A 21,373-nucleotide genomic window follows, 5' to 3' on the forward strand; every position below is an offset into this window, starting at 1 on the left:
ATCTTCAAGCTGCCCAGGTTGAGAAACAGTGCTCTAGCCAGGGGTAGGCAACCTTGGCTCTTTTGTGACTCGTGGACTTCAACTCCCAGAATTCCTGAGCCAGCCACGCTGAGGGGAAAGGGAGAGGTTTCCAAGCCGAGCCATACTGGCTCAGGAATTCTGGGAGTTGAAGTCCACAAGTCATAAAAGAGCCAAGGTTGCCTACCCCTGGCCTAGGCCTAAGCCGCTCTATGACTCGTGGACTTCAACTCCCAGAATTCCTGAGCCAGCTTTGCTGAGGGGAAAGGGAGAGGTTTCCAAGCCGAGCCATGCTGGCTCAGGAATTCTGGGAGTTGAAGTCCACGAGTCATAAAAGAGCCAAGGTTGCCTACCCCTGCATCTTGGCGTAATGGGGTTGGCCAGCTGTGGCTTTGCATGTTCTGTGAATGCTGTCATTTGAATGAATTCTTCAAACCACGATTCGGTGAACACTCAAGCAGGAAGTTGAGGAAACTCAGCCATTCTCAGTCAAGTTGCTTCCAGCTCACAGCAAATGTCTGAATTCAAAATTCTCTTATTTTTCTTCTTAAAAGTTGTTTTCCACTCTTCCGACAGGGAAGAAAGCTAAGCTCATAATGAAAAACTTGCATTTCTTTGACCTTTTCTCTGATGTCTACAAACTTGGTTTTCATTCAATCCTGTACTGCTAACCGAGGAAAAGTCTGTACCTCTCTTTGCATTCTAAAGTTGTCGTCGGGATGCAAAGATGTGGCCTGGGAAGTTCAAATTTTTAAAACGCAAACCTTGGGCAATAATCAAGTGCAAAATTGGAAATGCAAAGTTTTCCTCAGGAAAGTTTATTTCAACCAGGCATGAGAGCAATAAATCCATTAAGTGCACAAACACAAAATTATAGTGTTTTTTTTTAATTATAAAAAGTACAAGACCAAAGAGGATTTTTTTCCTTCTCTAAATCCTCAGAAAGAAAAGAATTATCTTATTTTATCTTAGCTATTTGTCACCTCTTCTCAAGGGCCGAAGAGCCAAGATATTCCAGTACATTCTGGAACGTGTGTGGAGACATCAGCATGGAGACGTTTCGGTCTCTGCAAACCAGCCCCATTAAGAACCACAAACCAAGACAAAAATTTGTACAAGTAGTCCTCGACTTACGACCACAACGGAGCCCAGAATTTATGCCGCAAAGTGAGAAATTTGTTAAGTGAGTTCTGCCCCATTTTATGTCTTTTCTTGCCACAGTTGTTAGGTGAATCACTGCAGTTGCTAAATTAGTCACCCGGTTGTTAAGTGAATCTGGCTTCCTGATTAACTTTGTCAGGAGGTCGCAAAAGGGGATCACGTGACCCCGGGACACAGCAACAGTCGTAAGTATGGATTTAGTTGTCAAGCATCCAAATGTAAATCACTTGACCGTGGGGATGCTGCTGCAACAGTCCCAAGTGTGAAACATGGTCGAGTCCCTTTTTTTAATGCCGTCATAACTTTGAACAGTCACTAAATGAATTGTTGTAAGTCAAGGACTACTCGCAGTGTTGTATACAGGTAGTCCTTAATGACTGGCCTTCTTACAACTGTTCAAAATTACGAGGATGGCCTCTGAACAGGTGCTTTATGGGTGGTAATGTACTCCTGGCAACTGTAAAATGTCAGCCCCTCCACATTGTCGTCATTACATTTCGGGGACTTGCCAACCGTCTTGCCTTTATGACCATTTACAGCATCCTGCAGTCATGTGGCCACAATTTGCATTGTTTTGTTTTGTTTTTTTTTGCAGATTGCACAAAACACTCATTCAGGAGAATGAATTTGCTTAATGACCGTGCCATTCATTTAACAACTGCGGAAAATGTAAGGGGAAAAAAGGGGGGGGGGAATCACCCACCCACCCACGCAGGGGCCTCAACTTACAAGTGGATTTCTGTGGTGCCAACTGTAGTTGTAAGACGAGGACTGTTTTAAGTGAACCCCAGGCAAACGCCCTTCCTTTCTCTTTTCTCCTTTGCCTCCTTCCCCATCGCCAAGAGGGCTGCTGCAAAGATTTGGGGCACGAGGATTTGCATTTTTATTTAACTCTAGATCAGGGGTGGGGAGCGATGGCCCTTTTACGATTTGTGGACTTGCAACTCCCAGAATTCCTGAGCTGGCCATTGCTTCATGGCTTCTGGACTTCAACTCCCAGAATTCCTGAGCCGGCCATGCTGGGAATTCTGGGGGTTGAAGTCCACAAGTCATGAAGGGCTCACTGTTGCCCTCCTCTGCTCTAGATGGTGGACAAAAATCCCAGCCCACAATTAAAAAAACAAAAACAAGCAGAAGGACCAGGCTAACCAATACTAGCCTCCCTCCCCCTCCTTAAAAAAAATAATAATGTCAAGCTACCTGGTCTACTTGGGCCAAATGAGGCAGAAAACCGGCGGCCGTGCCATCGGAACAACTCCTCCCTACGCTCGCTTGGAAGAGAGGGAAAGGAGGCACGTGATGAATGCAGCTTTTCATTTAATAGAAGACAGCTTCCATAAAAATAAAACGACACACACGCACCCACACACCCCAGACGGGAATGACAAAAAAAATAGCCCAAAGGAGAAGGGGGGGGAAACCCCACGAAAATCAAGCTGATGCCACGGAAGGGGATGAGTAAATGGAGGGTTAATGCAGCCAGAACTTTATTGATAGGGATTTTCATTTATTTTATTTTGGGGGAGGGAGGGGAGAGGGGGCTACATTAACCCTCCCTTTACAGGGAAGTTGGTACGATTGTGCGTGCGTAAGTGTGTGTGTGTGTATGAGAGGGTGAGGGGATGTCGTGGCCAAGAGGAAGACGGGCAGACGGGAAAATTGCCTCTCCGGCCCAGCCCCCGAAATTCTACGCAGCAAAAAGTGCCATTTTTTTCATGCTCCCTGATCAAGATTTCATTGCACTTAAGAAAACAAACAAACACGGATTTTTTTTTTTTTAAAAAAAGGAAGTCAAAGGGGTTTTTTTTGTTTAAAAGTCCTGCACCGATTCTGTAGTAGTTAGCCCTCCCTCTCTTCTGCAGGAAGGACACGTCCTCCGGTCACTTTTGTACAAAAGGAAAAAAAAAGGAAACAAATAAAAAAACAGGGGGGGGAAAGAAACCCAAGTATTTTGAGGAGAGGAAACGGAGGAAAACATTCCTTTTCTGCTTCATCAAATGAGTACTGTAATTATGATTATTTTTTAAATTGCCAGTTTTGCTTCGATGGCTGTTAAGGGCCAAAGTCATCCCTTGGTTATTTTTTTTTCAGGGCGGAGGGGGAGCGATGATGAAAAATTGGCTTCCTAATCTTTTTCTTTCACGTTCAGCTGTTTGGATGGAGACTTATTTCAGAGTCAGTTTGGGGAAGTTTTCCCCAGATTTTTTTTGTTGTTTTTTTTTTGGAAGGACATTTAAACCTCCCAAAATTTAAGGGGACATTTTTAACACCGTTTTCAAAGAACGTCTCTGCTTCCTACGGTTGGGTTATCCAACCACCCGGACTTTGGCCCGCCGGGTCCCCTCCTGCCAACCCACATCCACCATTGTCAAGATACCTGCTCACCCTGGGTCAGCACGTCAGTCTCTGTGGCTGCGTGCACGGATGGAGAGCTCCGTTCGGGGGGGGGGACGACCCCTGACACCACATCCACCTGAAGGCCTGCAGCTTCACCTCTTGGAGACCCCTTCTCTTCCTAGCTTCCAAGCAAGGGACCGTTGAAGAGAAGAGAGCGCACGTGTGAGCGTGCACCAGCCTTGGTGTGCTGGCTTTGCTGGGGAGAGAGTGTGTGCGTGTGTGTGTGATATTGGGGGGAGGGGGTTCTTCGAAAAGGCCTTCCCTGAGAAATTGTCCAACCTCCCCCACAACACTGTCTGCAGCGGAGGTGTCCACACGTGGCCACTTTCAAGACCCGTGCACTTCGACTCCCAGAATTCCCCAGCCAGCCATGCTCGGAATTGAAGTCCACAGCTCGCCAAGGCTGGATACCCCTGGTCTGCAGCCACCCACGTCTTCTTCACCTCCTTTCCAGCCGAGATGTCGGAGCACCCCAAACCAGGACATCCAAGCCAAGTTCTGATTCCCAGCACAGGTGGGAGGGGAAGAATCCCACTTCATCTGGTTTCCCCCTAGTCTCTAGCGTTCCTCCCCACCACCACCACCACCACCACCACCTTTTCTGGCCAAATGTTAAGAAAAACCTGGCTGGGCTGGGGGTGGGGACTCCCCCGTTGCTCTGGGAGAGAAATGCAGGAGCAATTCTGGGACTCTGTAAGGCCCAGGTGAGGTGCAGCTAACTTTTCAATCCCCTCCTGCACCCATAAGAAAAATGTGGAAAGAGGCCTGCGACATCAAGAGACGGGGGTACATTTTTTGGGGGGTGGGTGGGAATTGGGGAGGGTTGTAAAACTACCCTGAACCCAGCAGCATTCATGAAAAGGCTCTCATGTCAGGTTCGTCAGGCAGGATGAAACCCCCCCCCTCCCGCCACGTGTTCCTTTTGCCATACGTGCCTCTCTGCAACTCTTTTTCGACAATCCGCGGAAGTTTCCTAAGCCGCGTTCAGCGTTCAGACGGATGGAAAAGAAGGCCATGGATTCTTTTTACAATAAATTGAAGAAGTCGGCTCGGGTGGCAGGGAGCGCTTTCACGTTTGCGGGCAACGAACGGAGAGGAATCATCCCCGTCCCCCCAAATGAACGACGTGTCCTGGACTGGTGGCAAACGCTCCGCGTGGAACCAAGAAGGGAACACTTCTCTTCTCTTCTTTTCACGAACCGAAAGAGCCAGGAGGCCGCTGGGTCCCTCTGACCGGGATGCCGCCTCGAAGCAAGAGACTCCCCGTGCCACGATAAATAAAGACACCGAACAAACATGGAGACGCGACAAAGGAAGGAAAGAAGATACGGACGCCCGTGGGTGTGGATAAAGAGAGAGGAGAGGAATAAAAATAAATAGTAGTCTGGGCCGCGAAATAGAAACAGCCCGCATCGTCCTGCTTAGGTGAGAAAAAGTGGGTGTCCTTTCTTTCCGGCATGGTGGGCACGACAACACGACAAATTCGCCACCTTGACTCAGCACTGTCACAACTCTCGCCATCTGCACATCTGCAGGAGAAGCCGAAATGCAGGACTTGTTTTGGTCTGTTTTTGCTTTTTTCCCCCTTCCTTGGTTGGTTTAAAAGTTTAAAAACATTTGTCGGCAGTTCAGGACATCCGGAGACCACCAATTCAACCTGGCTTGCGGGGGGGGGGGGGTTCTTCAAGAAAGGAAAGCGAGGGGGGAGGGGGGAAATTGCAAGTGCCCTTGGCTAGTGTTCCAGAAGGAGAAACAGAGGCCGTCCCGTGTCCAGAATTCATCCGGGGACTCCGAGTACAAAAGCTTTTCTCCAGATCGAGGTCTCCCTTGGCCGGTTTCCTGGATCGGTCCCGCGAGACAGGAGGTCTCTTCTCAGAGGAAGACATCAAGAATGCCAAAAAAAAGGGGGTAGGGGAGAGAGAAGCGGGGGGGGGCTGCATCTGGAAACAAAGCTCTTTGGGAAGGGACAAGGCATTCGGTTGCCCCGGTATTCCAGTGTCCGCTTTGGGATCGCAGGGTAGAGGCAGAGAGTAAAGCTACTGTTTCCCCAAAGCCTGCTCAGCGACTGCTCACAACTGAAAGAGAAGAGGAGGAGGAGGAGGAGGAGGAGGAGGAGGAGGAGGAGGAGGGGAAAAAAAATTGGAGCATCAGTATTGTAAGATCCTTGGTCCTGTTTGAGCTGGACGGTTTTCCTGCAGACGTTTCATCACCCAACTAGGTAACATCATCAGTGACAGAAGGGAGGGAGGGACCTAGTTGGGTCATGAAATGTTTGCAAGGAAACAACTAGACAAATTAATAAAATCAATCAATCTGTGGCCAAACGACTGCCTTTAAAGAGCACCTTAATTGCCCTTCAACCGAGTCTCCTTTGCACACGGGGGGGGGGGGGGGGGGGAGGCTGTCCCCTTACCTAAAGTGTCACATTGATTCCTGCCCCATCTCCAGGCTCGCTTCCAAGAGTAACTCCTCCAACTCCTTCTCGTTTTTGGAACAGTTCAGCTCTGAAAAAGAGAAATGGACAACTGGACGGTCGCGCAGCCGTCATCAGGCTGACCGTAAGTTCAGGGCTGCACCAGCCACCGGTCCTGCAGCCCTCTGAAGCCCAGTGGCCACCAAACCATCATCATCTTCAACACGAGACTATTATCCCATCCATGGGAAAGAATCGTATTTGCTGAGGTTAAATTCTGGAACTTCTTTTTTCTTTTAACGACCCTGTAATCCCTCCCATTGAGCTTAAATGGACTCCAGAAGATGGTAGAGGACAGGAAGGCCTGGAGGAATGTTGTCCATAGGGTCGCGATGGGTCGGACACGACTTCGCAGCTAACAACAACAACAACAATCCCTCCCATTGGAGTGCAGTCGGGGTGACTGAACGGAGCTTGAGCCTTTACTGGCTGGATGCCCTTCCTGACGCCTACGCAGAGTTCGCAGCAGACAATAACTCATCGCACCCAGAGAGAGAAATATCTGCCGCTACCGAGCATCAAACTCACAGCCTCCTGATTGTGAGGTGAGAGCTGCACCTCTTATTTATTTTATTTTATTTATTTATTAGATTTATATACCGCCCTTCTCCCGAGGGACTCAGGGCAGTGTACAGGGCAATTAAAATATAACATACAAAAGTTAAAAATAAAATTAAATTAAATTTAACCCCAAGCAAAATAAATTAGGCCACCGCGCCGTTCTAAAACTCTGGAACTTTTTAATGCCGCTTAAATCAGGGGTGTCCACAACCTTGGTGACTTTTTAGACCTATGGACTTCAACTTCCAGAATTCCCCAGCTAGGCATGCTGGCTGAGGAATCCTGGGAGTCGAAGTCCAGAGGCCTTAAAGTTGCTAAGTTTGGACACCCCTGATTCAAATGTTTTGATCTAGCCTTTGTCCTTCCTCCCCCTGCTTTCACCTGAACATCAGCCCTTGCCTTCCTCCCCCTCCCACCTTGCTCAGCCTCACCCTTCAGGACAATAAATCAAATGCAGACCGGGGGGGCCAAACCGGCCATTTCATTCCACCGTTATATCAATCTTTTTTGTCTTTTCTTACCATGCTCCACAGCACAGCTGGCTCTTTTCCCATCGTATCCGAAAGGTGCGTCTGGCAGCACGTGAAGAAACTCCGTTTTGAGTCCGTTAGGAAGCAGGGTGAGGTGGACGCTGTCCTCGCAGGAGCCAGAGTTCATTTTTCCCGGTCCCAAATGGGAACTCGGTGCGGGGGGCGGACTTTCCGAGCTGGCTGTGGGTCCAGCCACAGTTCCACTGGCCTCTGCGTTTGAGCCTTCAGTCTTTGCGGTCAGAGAATCGGCCTGCCTCGAAGGAGGCGCAGGCAGAGCTGGGGGGCCTGCCTTCTGCTGCGCTCCCCTCGCCTCCTCCGGCAAGCTCTCCACCCGAGTCACCACAAAGATTTTATGGCCTCGCCCAGGACTGGAAACCGATATCCGTTTCTCCTTGCCAGGAGAAGGGAACCGCAGTGGCGCACTGCTTGCAGTCCCTAATTGAGGTTCACATTTTATTTCTTCGGCAGTGTACGAGGGGGAGGCCTCGTCTTCGGCTCCGCGGGGGTCCCTGTCCTTCTCGAGGGAGCCCACCCCGGGAAGGCCTTCAGTGTGGCTGGCCCTGCTGTGTTGCTCTGGCGGAAAGAAAGCCTTTCTTTGCGATGCCTCTTCCTCCTCTTCCTCCGTGTCCGAGTCAGAGTCGCCGAGGTTGCCGCGGCCGTTGGGCCCTCTCTCCTTCTCCTCCTCCTCCGCTGCTCCGTTCTCGTGGGACATCAGGGCTTCGGCAACTTCTTCCACTTCCTCCAGGCTGGACACCACGTCCCCGTTCCGCCCGTCCTCTTCCGCTGCCTGCTGCTCCTCCTCCTCCTCCAGAGGTCCCGTGACTGTGATCTCGGGCATGGAGGCCGACTGCTGGAGTTTCTGCTCCTTCTCCTCGTTCTCTTTGGCCAGGACAAAGTTGCGCTTGCAGCCGTTCTGGATCTCCGTCAGGAGGGCTTTCTGCGTCTCGAGAAAACTCTTCACCTGTTACGAGGAGGGAGGCAGAACCAGGTGAATCGGCAGAGTTAGAGCAGGTGGTCAACTGAGGAGTTTCAAGGGAGGAACTTTCTTTCCTTTGGGCCTGCTTGTCAGTCAAATCTGCCCGAGTCCAGAGGTGAGGCAGGTCGCAAACTCCATCCCCGTCATCCAGCCGGCTTTTATTCCTAAACCAGGACTAGAACTCCCTGTCTCCCGGTGACCGGTCCGAAATCACCCAGCAGCTGTCATAGCTAAGGCAGGACAAGAATTACTGCCTCCTGGTGATTGGTCCATAGTCCCCCAGCTGGCTTTCATGGCTAAGGTGGGACTAGAACTCATGGTCTCTTGCTTTCTAACGCTGTGCCTTAAAAACCAGAGCCAGCTTTAGAGCATTTGGGGAGCTGGTCCCTTAGGGAGGGCCCATATTGGGAGCTGGCTTCCAACCCTGACTTACTGATTCCTTTTTGGGCTCCCGGTCCAGGTCCAGCCGGAGCAAAGAATGATTGACCTTCAGAGCCAAGGACAAAGCCATCAGTCCTCCCGTCTTGATCTCGTTTTCTCGCAGGTCCAGCCGAAGCAGACGAGGACTCTCGGCGATGAATTCCGCCACGGCCACGGCACCTGGACACCAAGAGAGATCAGGCAGACCTCACGGCCCCAGTTTGGGAGGGCTTCTGCTGCCATCCTGGGGGAAGCGGCAACGTCGGCTTACCTTCGCAGGTCAGTTTGGTTGAAGCCAAGCCCAGCCGTAGCACTGAGCGGTTACTGATGAGCCCGTTCTTCAAGTTGCGGACACCTTCGTTGCCGATCGGGTTGTGTCCCAAATTCAGGGTCTCAAGACTCTGGGTGTGAGGCTGAAGACGTAAGCAGGGCAGATGGTGGGTTATGAATCACTGCATCTTCCTTCCTTCCTTCCTCCTGCCCTTCCCGCCCTTTCCTTCCTCCCTCCCTCCCTCCCTGTCCTTCTTTCCTCCCTCCCTCCCTCCCCTAACCCTTCCTTCCTTCGTCTTTCCTCCCTCCCTGTTTTTCTTTCGTCCTTCCTTCCTCCCTCCCTCCCTTCCCTGACCCTTCCTTCCTTCCTCCCTGTCTTTCCTTCCTTCCTTCCTCCCTCCCTCCCTCCCTCTTTAGACAAATTACACCCATGAACAGAAAAAAAAAGTTAAAAGAGTTGTTGGGCAGCTAAGACCGCCTAAGAGTTACAGTCTACTCTGATTCCTTGGTGGCTGATCCATCACGTTGGCAGCCAAGGATCTAGCAAGCATTTCAATCCGTGAGTCAGGGAAGCCACGAGGCAGTGAATCAGCAGGACCAGACGCTGGTGGACTCAGATTAGAATGGGACAACTCGCCACGGCCAACTCAGCCGCAAGACAACACAATTTAATTGTTTAAAATAATTTTTAAAAAACTATATTTTAATTTTTGCTATGTCACGTTTCATTCTGCCCCACCTTTGGCACCCTTTCTTTAATGATTCTATTCCAGTATTTCTTTGATAATTGGTGGAAGCCTTGTCTCATGGCGAACTGTTTGCAACAAGTTGGCTGTGCGCAGTTGTCGTAGACCCGACTCAGGTCCCGGCAGGACCCCCTCTTGCATTTTCTAAAATCAAACCTGAAACACTTCAGTGCCTTCTTTCCAAATCTACACCCTATGCCAGACATGTCAAACACAAGGCCCGGGGGCCAGATCCAGCCCGCGAAGTGGTTTCATGCGGCCCGCGAAGCCATCCTGGAAAGTGAGGGAACGGCCCCCACTGCCTTGGCCTTGGCCCAGAGACCCTCCTCCTGCCAGAGACCCTCAGATCTGTCCCACTCCTGCCCAGGCCCCCATAGGCACCCTTGATGCGAACGATGTAGAGCTGGCCACGCCCACCCAGTAGGCCATACGCACTCTAGCCACACCCACCCAGCAGGCCACGCCCACCCTGGCCACACCCACCCGCCCCCCTGATGGCAACCGCAATGCTGATGCGGCCCTCAATGAAATTGAGTTTGACACCCCTGCCCTACACTCTCCTAGTAAAAGGATCTGGGGGGGGGGGGAAATGTCTTGTGAAGACTGCTTCCCAGCCACCATCCGACGTGGGCAGATTGATGCTCTGCCTTGCTTAAAAAACGATTCTATGTCAGGTTCTCCAGCTTTCTAATTAGAAGCTCTGCCCCAAAATACGGCAAGAGGTTTGGACTCACCAGGGTCATCCCCATATAGGCCATGCCAGTGTGAGTCAGCTGATTATTCCACAGCACGAGGGTGACCAGGCCTTTCCGCTGTTCTTTCAGCCCTTCACAGAGATAGGCCAGTCCTGGGAAGTAGAAGACAAGCAGATGAGAAAGGGAAGTTGTTTTTTTCTCGTTTTGCTTTTTTTTTTAAAAAAAAATAGCACATGGTAACACAGAAGTTCGGCATGTTCTGTATTTTTAGCTTAAGGGAATAAAGACATCCGTTTGTTCTTTCTGGAAACTTTGGATTAACTTCCCCTTGGGGTTACAGCTGTCCGAGATGTCGGCATCTGCTTTAAATAATTTATTTAGTTTCTGGGTAGGATTGTTTGAAAAGAGGAAATGCTGAAAAATGAGCTTCTTGGATCGGAGGTATCTTGACGCTGTTTATTAGTTCCTCGAAGAAATTACGCATTTTTAGGATCCAACAAAAAGAACCTTATTTAAAAACCAATCACCAATTGACAGGCCAATCCTCCAAAATCTGAAGAATTTGTCTTCTTGGAAGCTGGGCCGATTCAAAAGCAGAATGCTATATGAGTTTTGTTGCAATAAAGGGCATTAAAATCAAGCACGGCTGATACTTGTCAAGTTTGGATGAGATTTATTTAAAAGTTCAAAGATACACAACGAACCCGTAAATAAGATGCTCATCTTGTCTGAATCAAAGTCTCATTTTACTCTCGGGACATTTCTATGTATTCTTTGGCCAGCAAGACCAAAATAAATTCCGCAGAAATAAATCAAGAGGTCCAAAAGCTTAGTTCATTTGCAGAGATGTCTTCCAGCCACAGCATCTGAATTTCTCTCGACTCGGAATCTGAGAACAGGCAGTCCTCAACTTATGATCATAATGGAGTCTGTATGACCTACTCAGTATGACGGTCTTTTTTGCGGCGGTTGATTAAGCGCTTTCATTAAGCAAACCAGGGGTTGGCTATGGGTGCAGTTTCACCCCCGAAATGGAAGGAAATGCTGGTTGCCAAAACCACTGTAAAATCTAGCCGTGTGGCTGCAGGATGCTGCATAAATGCACCCAAGTTGCCAAAAACCCAAAGTTGACGGGTTTGGGGGTCGGGGTGGGGGAGAGAGATTCAGGCCTAACTGCAAATACAGGTCATGTATCTCCCCAGCAAGCCCATCATAACTCCAGTCACTAAACAATCTATTCATAACTCCAGTCACTAAACAATCTAGCTGTACCCTTACAGCTGAGAATGAATTTGCAATTTCTTCCTTTCTTTCCTTCCTCCCTCCCTCCCTCCCTCCCAAAATGAGGATGCTTGAGGCGGGAGACCCCCCTCCCCGCACCTGAATCCAGGACATGGTTGTTCCTGAGGTCCAGGATCTGTATGTAACAGTTGAACTTCAAGAGGTTGCCGAGCTGAGCCGAGTCTTGGAGGCTGTTGAGTTTATTATCAGCCAGGTAAAGTTCCCGCAGGTTCATGTTCATTTTCAGAGCCGTCGCTAAGAAGAGAAAAATAAACCCAATGAGCAAGCAAGAACTTGGGCGGACGAACAAAACTTCCAGTCCCCTGTGGCTGTCAGCCCTGGCGGCAAGGATGGAAGAAATGAGAGTTGGCTGCAATGATGTCACGGTGTAAATCCCATCCCCGATGTTCAAGTGAAGAGATGGGATTTTTACCATGACACAAGCCGAGGGGCACCTGGCATCCAAGCTGTGTTAAGGAGGCCTTTCTTTTCCAACTTCCTTTTACCTAATGCTCTCTTAAGCCGGGGGGGGGGGGGGGGAGAGAAGTCCTATGGATTAAGCTGGAGGCCTAGTTAAGTCTAAGGTTTTGTTTTGCACAGTCATCGACTGGATGCTTCACGCGAAGTATTAGTATCTCTTTATAAAGCCTCGGTAAGGCCACATTGGGAATGCTGCCTCCAGTTTTGGTCACCACCATGTAAAAAAAGATGTTGAGACTCCGGAAAGAGTGCAGAGAAGAGCAACGAAGATGATTAGGGGACTGGAGGCTAAACCATATGAAGGATGGTGGTAGGAATTGGGTATGTCTAGTCCAGGGGTAGGCAACCTTGGCTCTTTTATGAATCGTGGACTTCAACTCCCAGAATTCCTGAGCCAGCCATGCTGAGGGGGAAAGGGAGAGGTTTCCAAGGTGAGCCATGCTGGCTCAGGAATTCTGGGAGTTGAAGTCCACGAGTCATGAGGGGGCCATAGTTCCCCCATGCTGGCTCAGGAATTCTGGGAGTTGAAGTCCACAAGTCATGAAGGGGCCAAGGTTGCCTACCCCTGGTCTACGAAAAGAAGGATGTGGGGTGACATGATAGCAGTCTTCCAATATTTGAGGGGCCGCTATAAAGAAGAAGGGGTCAACCTATTCTCCAAAGCCTCTGGAAGCAGGACAGGACAAGCCTGCCTTCGCTGGAAGCTTCTTAAAAGCCTCCAGTGAGGGAACTCCCACAACTTCTGGAGGCAAGCCGTTCCACTGGTTAATTGTCCTCACTGCTAGGAAATTTCTCCTTAGTTCTAGGTTGCTTCTCTCCTTGATGAGTGCCCATCCATGGTTTCTTGTCTTGCCTTCTAAAGCTTTGGAAAACGACTTGGCCCCCTCTTCTTTGTGGCAGCTCCTCAGATATTGGAACACTATCATGTTCTCCCTCCATCCTTTTCGCTAGACTAGACAAACCCAATTCCCGCAACTTTTCTAATAAGGGTGGGAACTCATAAATTGGTCATAAAAATTAGCCACAGAGGTGGGAAAAAGCACATTCCTAGCTGGGTCACAGAGTTTTCCTCCTCCTCCTCCTCCTCCTCCTGTAAGAGGAGTTTTGGAATGGAAAAACAACCAAGTCAACCAATGCTGGCTTCCGCTGCCAGGAGCAAAGAGGATAGTCTTTCAGCCTTCATTTATTATTGCTGCAGGTCTGCATGTTAAAAGTCCGCCAGGCTGGTTCCAATACATTATTCAAGCTCTTGCATCTTTATTTGCAAGAATGTCCATTGTCTCTCCTAAACTCTAGCAGCAGCCTTAGAAGATAAAATATCACCTGGAATTGGCCAAGGGGGCCCCACTTGGGGGGGGGGGAGAAAGAGAGAATCAAGATAACAATGAGTTGATAGAGAATGTGGGGAAGAGGTGAGGGGAACCATTTCATTTGGCTTGTAGGCACTTTTGAAATACTGCCTGACATTTAAAGGAAAATATTTGTAGCTCAGGGTGCTACAGGAGAGTGCTGTTTGTGGAATGAAAGGAGGAGGAGGAGGAGGAGGAGGAGGAGGAGGAGGAGGAGGAAGAGGAGGAGGAGGAGGAGGAGGAGGACTGTGAGGTCCTTGGTACTGTAGTCTCTTAGCTTGGCGGTTTCCTTGCAGATATTTCATGAGCCAAACTAGGTAAAATCATCAGTGCTACAAGGGGGGGGGGGGGAGAGGAGGAGGAGGAGGAGGACTGTTGGGTTGGTGGTTTTCTTGCAGACATTTCATGACCCTACTAGGTAACATCATCAATGCTATGCTTACAGAGTTTACAAAGAGCAAACCCTACATCCTTCTAGCACCGATGATGTTACCTAGTTTGGGTCAGGAAATGTCTGCAGGTAAAACCACCAAGCTCCGAGAGCACCAAGGACCTCTCAGTCCTGACATTTGTTTTCCAGGTGGCCACAAGTGCTCTCTGTGCCTAAAATGTTAATTTACTCGCAAGAAGCATGTGGATCTCTTAACAGGGGACGAGGAGCCACTGCAGCGCCGGGTGGGGGCAAAGGGGTGCAAAAAGTTAACAAAAGAACAGTTCAAGCTCTTCACCCAGTAGCATGAGGGGACGACCCGACAGGCTAGCATTCTCCAGGTGCAAGACAACCAGGCTGTTGCTGATGCGCAAGGCGCGGGCCACAAATGGGGCCGAATGATCCAGGAGAGGCGTGTTGCGGGCATCCACGTACTGGAGGGAGTTTGTCTGGGGGGAGAAAGAAAAGAGCAAAGTGTCAAGGCCAAAAGACAAGATCCACGTGAAGGTCCAAATAGCCTGTGCAGGGACCTTCTCAACTAAAGATTAGCACTTAGATATGGGTTGACGGAATTCAAAGGCAGTTGGACTTAGCTCGTTTGTGACTACACAGGGATTCTAGGCTGATCCCTCTTTTAACTCCGCCCCCAGCTCTGCCACCACCACCCCTCCCCTCCTCCTCCTCCTCCTCCTCCTCCTCCTCCTCCTCCTCCTCCTCCTCCTCCTCCTCCTCCTCCTCCACAAAGTCAGATACACATAGATGTAAATCCATCCCTAGGATTTGCATCCAATTCAGGAGAAAAGATACTAATGGCATTTCCATTACAGGGAGTCCTCGACTTACAGCGACCGTTCGACTGAAAAAAAGTGATTTATGACCCTTTTTCACACTTAACAACCGCTGCAGCTTCCCCATGGTCACAGGGCCAAAATTCGGATGCTTGGCAATTGATTCATATTTTATGACGGTTGCCTTGTCCCAGGGTCACGGGATCCCTCTCTTGCGACCTTCTGATGAGCAAAGTCAACGGGGGAAGCCAGACTCACTTAACAACCGGGTTACTAAACTTAACAGCTGCAGTGATTCACTTAGCAATGGTGGCGAGAAAGGTCGTAAAGCGGGGCAGGCATTCACAACCAACTTCTCACTTAGCAACAGAAAGTTTGGGCTGAATTGTGGTCATAAGTCAAGGACCACCTGTATGTTGGTTATTTCGACCTCTTGTCGTCCTTCCTCGTGGCTGCCTACAACTAGGTGGTTTTCAAAAATCAAACTTAGGAGAGTGTCGGTACAAACCTTCCTCATCATGTGTGCAGCTGCCTGCCAGCCCCGGGTGCCGATGTGTTTGTTAAAGGAGATGTTGAGGTGCGTAGCAGACTCGTAGTACTCAATCATATCGAACAGCGCCGAGGCACCCTAGCGGACAAGAGAGGGAGGAGGGGGGGAAAAACAGCAACAGCCTGAGCAGAGGGTAGCATCCCAAACAATTATCTGGCCTGCAACCCAGGCGCCGAATTAGCAAAGCTCATTTAATTTCGTTTCCATTTATGAAGACACTGCCTCCGGGGAAAGCTTTGCCTGCAGTTTAAAAGCAAGATGCATCTTTCCAGACATTCTTTTTTTTTTCCTTTTCCTTTCTTCCCCTTGAAGACATTTCGCTTCTCATCCAAGAACTGAAGAAGCTTCTTGGAGGAGAAGCGAAATGTCTTCAAAAGAAAAAAAAAACAAAGGAAGTCCAGTTGCCTCTTGAAAAAAACACCTCTGGGGCAACCAGGACCCAGATGACGGAGAATCTCCACAGACGTCTTTCCAGACGGTCAATTCACACTGGATGTGAATTTGTACAAAAGCAAATGGGCACTTTGTCGACAGCAAGCCCAACTTGGTTTAAGAATGGCTTTCCTGGAGTCTACGCAAGGCTGTGGTCCTCAAGACAGAAAGCGCACCTTTTCGATTCCTGAGACAGTCACTTTGGAACGGGGGAGGGGGGGAAAGGTACAGAATTCTGCTCCCCAAGGAGAGAAGAGAGGAATATTTACAAAAAAAAATATCTTTGTAGGTTACATACATCTTCATCCAAGCTGGTTTGCTCCAAATCCACAATTTTGAATTGGAGGCGCTTAAAAATCTCTTCCAGAGCTTCACAAGCCTTGTAGTCTAATTTCTCGCCTGTAAAACAAGAGAAACAAACAGTATGTAAAGGTTTAAAATGGGAGGGAGGGGTTTATGACCAGCCAGTTGGAAAGAATTAAAGGGGGTGGGGGAAGAGAGATTTTAGACAATCTTGGGAGTCAGTGCACCAAACCTCTGCCTGCTCAGGAAAGTGGGGATGAGCTGGCTGGGACAAGGCTACCTCAAATCAAGAATCATAATAATAAATAAACCTTTATTGTCAAAGTACAACATGTGTACATTGAGATTAGCTGAGCCTCCCCCTGTGCTCTCTCCCCCCAACACACAGTGACAACAAACCCTCCATCCCACCACACTATGTGAACCAACTGTTGGTATAACTAGCTGTCAGACCCATAGATATATATCATGGCTGTGAATGGCTGAATCTTGGAAAAAGCTGCACAGACTGCAGTAGAGAGTGTGTGGTGTGTGTGTGTGGGGTGTGTGTTAAATGAGGGTAAGACCAAGGAGGTCTGGAAAAGCAGGGGGAAGGACTAGAAGACCTCCAAGGTCCCTGACATTCTATTCTGTTCCATTCCATTATTCTATTCTATTCTATTCTATTCTATTCTATTCTATTCTATTCTATTCTATTCTATTCTATTCTATTCTTCTATTTCTATTCAGAAAGCCTCAGACTGTTGTGTCATTCCAAGCCTTACTCAAAGTTGCAACAGCGCTGACAAAGATGACGTATGACCCGTGTTCACACTTAACAACCGTTGAGGCATCTCCATGGTCACATGATCAAAATTCAGCTGCTTGGCAACTGGCAGGTACTTTGCGGCGTTCCGGGGTCATGGGATCACCACCCACAAAATTCCCAGCTGGCTTCTGACAAGCCAAGCCAATTTGGGGGGGGGGGGGGGGAGGAGCCAGATTGACTGAAAAACTGCAAGATTCATTTAACAACTGCAGGGATTCGCTGATCAAGTGGCCAAAAAAAAAAAAGTCATCAAACGGGGCACAACTCACGACGGTCTTGCTTAGCCATGGAAAATCCGGGGTCTCTTTGCCCCTTTTTCGAACTTTCTGATAAGAATGAAGAAGCGCCCGTTCACAAAGCACCTTGAATTGGGGGAAAAAATGAGCTCGTGATGCAGATTCAGCACAGGTCACGAAAGATGCTCAGCGCAGCGGCTGTTAACCCACACAGAGCTGCTCTCTCTTCTCTCGGCCATCAAGTGTGACCCATTCATTTTCCATCCGGATGACCGTCTGCACTCTCACACACACCTGGAGCCCTGACTATTTATGGCCCTGCCCCCCCCCCACCCAACAGGCATTTCCTTTCGAAAGGAAGCTTCTGTTTAGCACCTCTGCAGAGGAGAACCATCTTGCAGCCAACAGGCTGTCATCCTTGTGCAAACACACATGTTTACCGACGGTTTTAAAGGGGACTGCTTAGTTACGAAATATAAACCAGATGAGGGAACTGGGGGAGGGGGGAAAGAGGAAAGTTCATCGCAGGTGAATTCAAACAGGACCGTGCAAGTCAGTCATTCTGGCTATTGTGGAAAAGTTGATACAGGTGTTCATCAGCCACCTGTCAATCTGGTTGCACTACTGGGTGCATTACCGGGTTTTTTCCCCTCCCCTCCTCACCCCAAACTTGATTAACTCTGTAAATCTACAACTGGAGAAAGATGAACCGCAGACGTCTTGGTGGCAAGCTGGCGAAAACCTGAGCCAGTTTTAGAACGTCGGCTGACACAAGCCGGCAAAGGATAATGACAAATTGGCACGTGGCGCTCGGCAAAATGGCCCCAGGATCTGTGATATCCGTTCTGCAGATAACTGGAACCAATTCTCGAACAGGAAGAGGGTAAAGGGGTGACCACGTCGGCAAAACAGCTCTGCCAACGCAAAACTTGAAGACGTACCTTTTAGATCCAGGCAATCTATCCGAGGGGTTAGATCTTTAAATTCCTGCAACAGAATGATAGCAAATTATTATTTATGGTAAGGAACCACCCTGAAGGTCAGAGCAGGAGAGAAGCACGGGGGAGAACAGAAATGCGTGCCAGGGCCCTGCTGGTATCTTATAACTTTGGATAGTAAGATGGGAAGCATATATAAATGTAATGAAAGATAAAATAAAATAAATAATAAGCAGAAACTCCAGATCTGCCCCAGACCTTCTTCAGAAGCCAAGTCAGCTTGTTTCGGCTCTACCATTAAAGACAGAATTCATATTTTCTTCTTGGCCACGGTTCTCAAGATGGAACCCCTAAAATTCAAAATCCAGAGGGTAACGATGGATGCTAAACAGAATTCTGCGAGTTCGCTTGAGATCAGAAGCGGTCTCCTTTCTCTTTTTCCTCGGATGGATAGAGGCTATGAGAAATTGAGAGTAGCTTCTATGAGTAGAGGATCTGGGTTCAAGTCTCTCCAGGAAGGACTGGGAAAAGCTTGGGAAGGCTGTAGAGATAGTTCTTGGCTTACAACTGTTCATTTAGTCACCGTTCAAAGTTACAAGGGTGCTGAAAAGAAAATGACTCTACGACTGTTTTTCACACTTTAGGATCACGGCAGCATCCCTGTGGTCAAAACTGGAAACAGAGTCATAGTTATGACGTTAGCAGTATCCTGGGCTCCTGTGATCACCTTTTGGTGACCTTTCTGACAAGCCGAGTCAACGGGAAAGCCAGATTCACTTAACAACCGTGTTACTAGCTTAATGACCGCAGTGATCCGCTTAGCAACTATGACAAGAAAGGTCGTAAAATGGGGGCAAAGCTCACTTAACAACGGTCTCGCTTAGCAATGTAAATTTTGAGCTCAGTTGGGGTTGTATGTCAAGGGCTACCTGTATGAACAGCACCTAGGTCAGGGGTAGGCAACCTTGGCTCTTTTATGACTCGTGGACTTCAACTCCCAGAATTCCTGAGCCAGCCATGCTGAGGGGAAAGGGAGAGGTTTCCAAGCTGAGCCATGCTGGCTCAGGAATTCTGGGAGTTGAAGTCAATGAGTCATGAGGGGGCCATAAGTTCCCCCATGCTGGCTCAGGAATTCTGGGAGTTGAAGTCAATGAGTCATGAGGGGGCCATAAGTTCCCCCATGCTGGCTCAGGAATTCTGGGAGTTGAAGTCAATGAGTCATGAGGGGGCCATAAGTTTCCCCCATGCTGGCTCAGGAATTCTGGGAGTTGAAGTCAATGAGTCATGAGGGGGCCATAAGTTCCCCCATGCTGGCTCAGGAATTCTGGGAGTTGAAGTCCACCAGTCACGAAGGGGCCATAGTTCCCCCATGCTGGCTCAGGGATTCTGGGAGTTGAAGTCCACGAGTCATAAAAGAGCCAAGGTTGCCTACCCCTGGCCTAGGTAGACTGACGGCATGCCTCAACACAAAATGGCTTTCTACGGCTGCCAAAAATAAACCCCAATAATGGATATAACCTCCTCCTCCTCCTCCTCCTCCTCCTGCCAGATCCAATCAATCAAGGCAGGGATACCTTTAAGAAAAAGCACCCACCTGGACCTGCTTCAGTAGTTTGGGTATCTGTTTGCAGTTTAACTTTTGACAGGCTTGCTTGTAGGCGGTGAGAACTTCTTCCACAGTCACATTCTGGGCTGCAAAGAAAGTGAGAAAGGGAGGGATGGAGAGGAGCCGCCAGGAACGAAAAGCCCCCTCGCTTAGGTGCCCGGAGCTTCAGGAGCACAACAACAACAACAACAACAACAACAACAACAGAACCTCAGAAGTGGACAGAATCTGGAGACAAGAAGACAAAAGGTGCTGGGAGGAGTACGGGTTTTTTTGGGAGGAGTGAAGCAGCTCAGCCTTGCTCGTTTATTTGCTAGATTTTTATCCTGCCTTTGTCAAGCAATTCCAGGTGCTGAACTTACTTAACCCTTCCTCCTCCTCCTATTTTTCTCCCCCCCAACAACAACAACCCTGTGAGGTGAGCTGGGCTGAGAGAGGGAGGGACTGTTCCAAGGTCACCCAGCCGGCTTTCATGCCTAAGGTGGGACTAGAACTCACTGTCTCCTGGTGAATGGGCCAAAGTCGCCCAGCTGACGTTTATGCTTAAAGTGGAACTAGAAGTCACAATCTCCTGGTTTGTAGGTCAGCACTTTAACCATTAGACTCAACTTGTCTTTTTTGTGAATATGATGCTCCCACACTATCTTCAACAGATTCCTTCACACCCCCATTCCCTCCCCCTATTCCCTCTTCTCTCTCTCCCTCCCACCCACCCCTCTCCTTCTTTCTTTTTCTTCCTCTTCTCTCTCTCTCTCTCTCTCCCTCCCACCCACCCCCCTCTCCTTCTTTCTTTTTCTTCCTCTTCTCTCTCTCTCTCTCCCACCCACCCCCCTCTCCTTCTTTCTTTTTCTTCCTCTTCTCTCTCTCTCTCTCTCCCTCCCACCCACCCCTCTCCTTCTTTCTTTTTCTTCCTCTTCTCTCTCTCTCTCTCTCCCACCCACCCCCTCTCCTTTCTTTTTCTTCCTCTTCTCTCTCTCTCTCCCTCCCACCCACCCCCCTCTCCTTTTTCTTCCTCTTCTCTCTCTCTCTCTCCCACCCACCCCCTCCTTCTTTCTTTTTCTTCCTCTTCTCTCTCTCTCTCTCTCCCTCCCACCCACCCCCCTCTCCTTCTTTCTTTTTCTTCCTCTTCTCTCTCTCTCTCTCTCTCCCTCCCACCCACCCCCCTCTCCTTCTTTCTTTTTCTTCCTCTTCTCTCTCTCTCTCCCACCCACCCCCCTCTCCTTCTTTCTTTTTCTTCCTCTTCTCTCTCTCTCTCTCTCTCCCTCCCACCCACCCCTCTCCTTCTTTCTTTTTCTTCCTCTTCTCTCTCTCTCTCTCTCTCTCCCTCCCACCCACCCCCCTCTCCTTCTTTCTTTTTCTTCCTCTTCTCTCTCTCTCTCTCTCTCCCTCCCACCCACCCCCCTCTCCTTCTTTTTCTTCCTCTTCTCTCTCTCTCTCTCCCACCCACCCCCACCTTCTTTCTTTTTCCTCTTCTCTCTCTCTCTCTCTCCCTCCCACCCACCCCCCTCTCCTTCTTTCTTTTTCTTCCTCTTCTCTCTCTCTCCCTCCCACCCACCCCCCTCTCCTTCTTTCTTTTTCTTCCTCTTCTCTCTCTCTCTCTCTCCCTCCCACCCACCCCCCTCTCCTTCTTTCTTTTTCTTCCTCTTCTCTCTCTCTCTCTCTCTCTCTCTCTCCCTCCCACCCACCCCCTCTCCTTCTTTCTTTTTCTTCCTCTTCTCTCTCTCTCTCTCTCCCACCCACCCCCTCCTTTCTTTTTCTTCCTCTTCTCTCTCTCTCTCTCCCTCCCACCCACCCCCCTCTCCTTCTTTCTTTTTCTTCCTCTTCTCTCTCTCCCTCCCACCCACCCCCTCCTTCTTTCTTTTTCTTCCTCTTCTCTCTCTCTCTCTCTCTCCCTCCCACCCACCCCCCTCTCCTTCTTTCTTTTT

The 21,373-nt window shown here is 49.3% G+C and overlaps 1 protein-coding gene across 2 annotated transcripts in view; it reads right to left on the reverse strand.

Moving 5' to 3' along the window:
- Positions 1–889: 889 nt before the first annotated feature.
- The window catches only part of PPP1R37 (protein phosphatase 1 regulatory subunit 37), a 35,329-nt gene continuing 14,845 nt past the window's right edge, over positions 890–21,373 (reverse strand). For both annotated transcript variants that reach the window (XM_083369382.1, XM_083369381.1), the window contains 12 exons: positions 19,437–19,534; positions 17,846–17,891; positions 15,856–15,956; positions 15,084–15,203; positions 14,086–14,236; positions 11,628–11,783; positions 10,287–10,399; positions 8,808–8,949; positions 8,550–8,716; positions 7,132–8,101; positions 5,990–6,080; positions 890–5,651 (listed from right to left, as the gene is read on the reverse strand). In XM_083369382.1, the coding sequence (XP_083225508.1) occupies positions 5,998–6,080; positions 7,132–8,101; positions 8,550–8,716; positions 8,808–8,949; positions 10,287–10,399; positions 11,628–11,783; positions 14,086–14,236; positions 15,084–15,203; positions 15,856–15,956; positions 17,846–17,891; positions 19,437–19,534 (2,147 nt within the window). In that variant the 3' untranslated portion in view covers positions 890–5,651; positions 5,990–5,997. The remainder of the gene's footprint in view (positions 5,652–5,989; positions 6,081–7,131; positions 8,102–8,549; positions 8,717–8,807; positions 8,950–10,286; positions 10,400–11,627; positions 11,784–14,085; positions 14,237–15,083; positions 15,204–15,855; positions 15,957–17,845; positions 17,892–19,436; positions 19,535–21,373) is intronic.

This window comes from Vipera ursinii (genome assembly GCF_947247035.1).
Source record: "Vipera ursinii genome assembly, chromosome: 9".
NCBI classification, from domain to species: Eukaryota; Metazoa; Chordata; class Lepidosauria; order Squamata; family Viperidae; genus Vipera; species Vipera ursinii.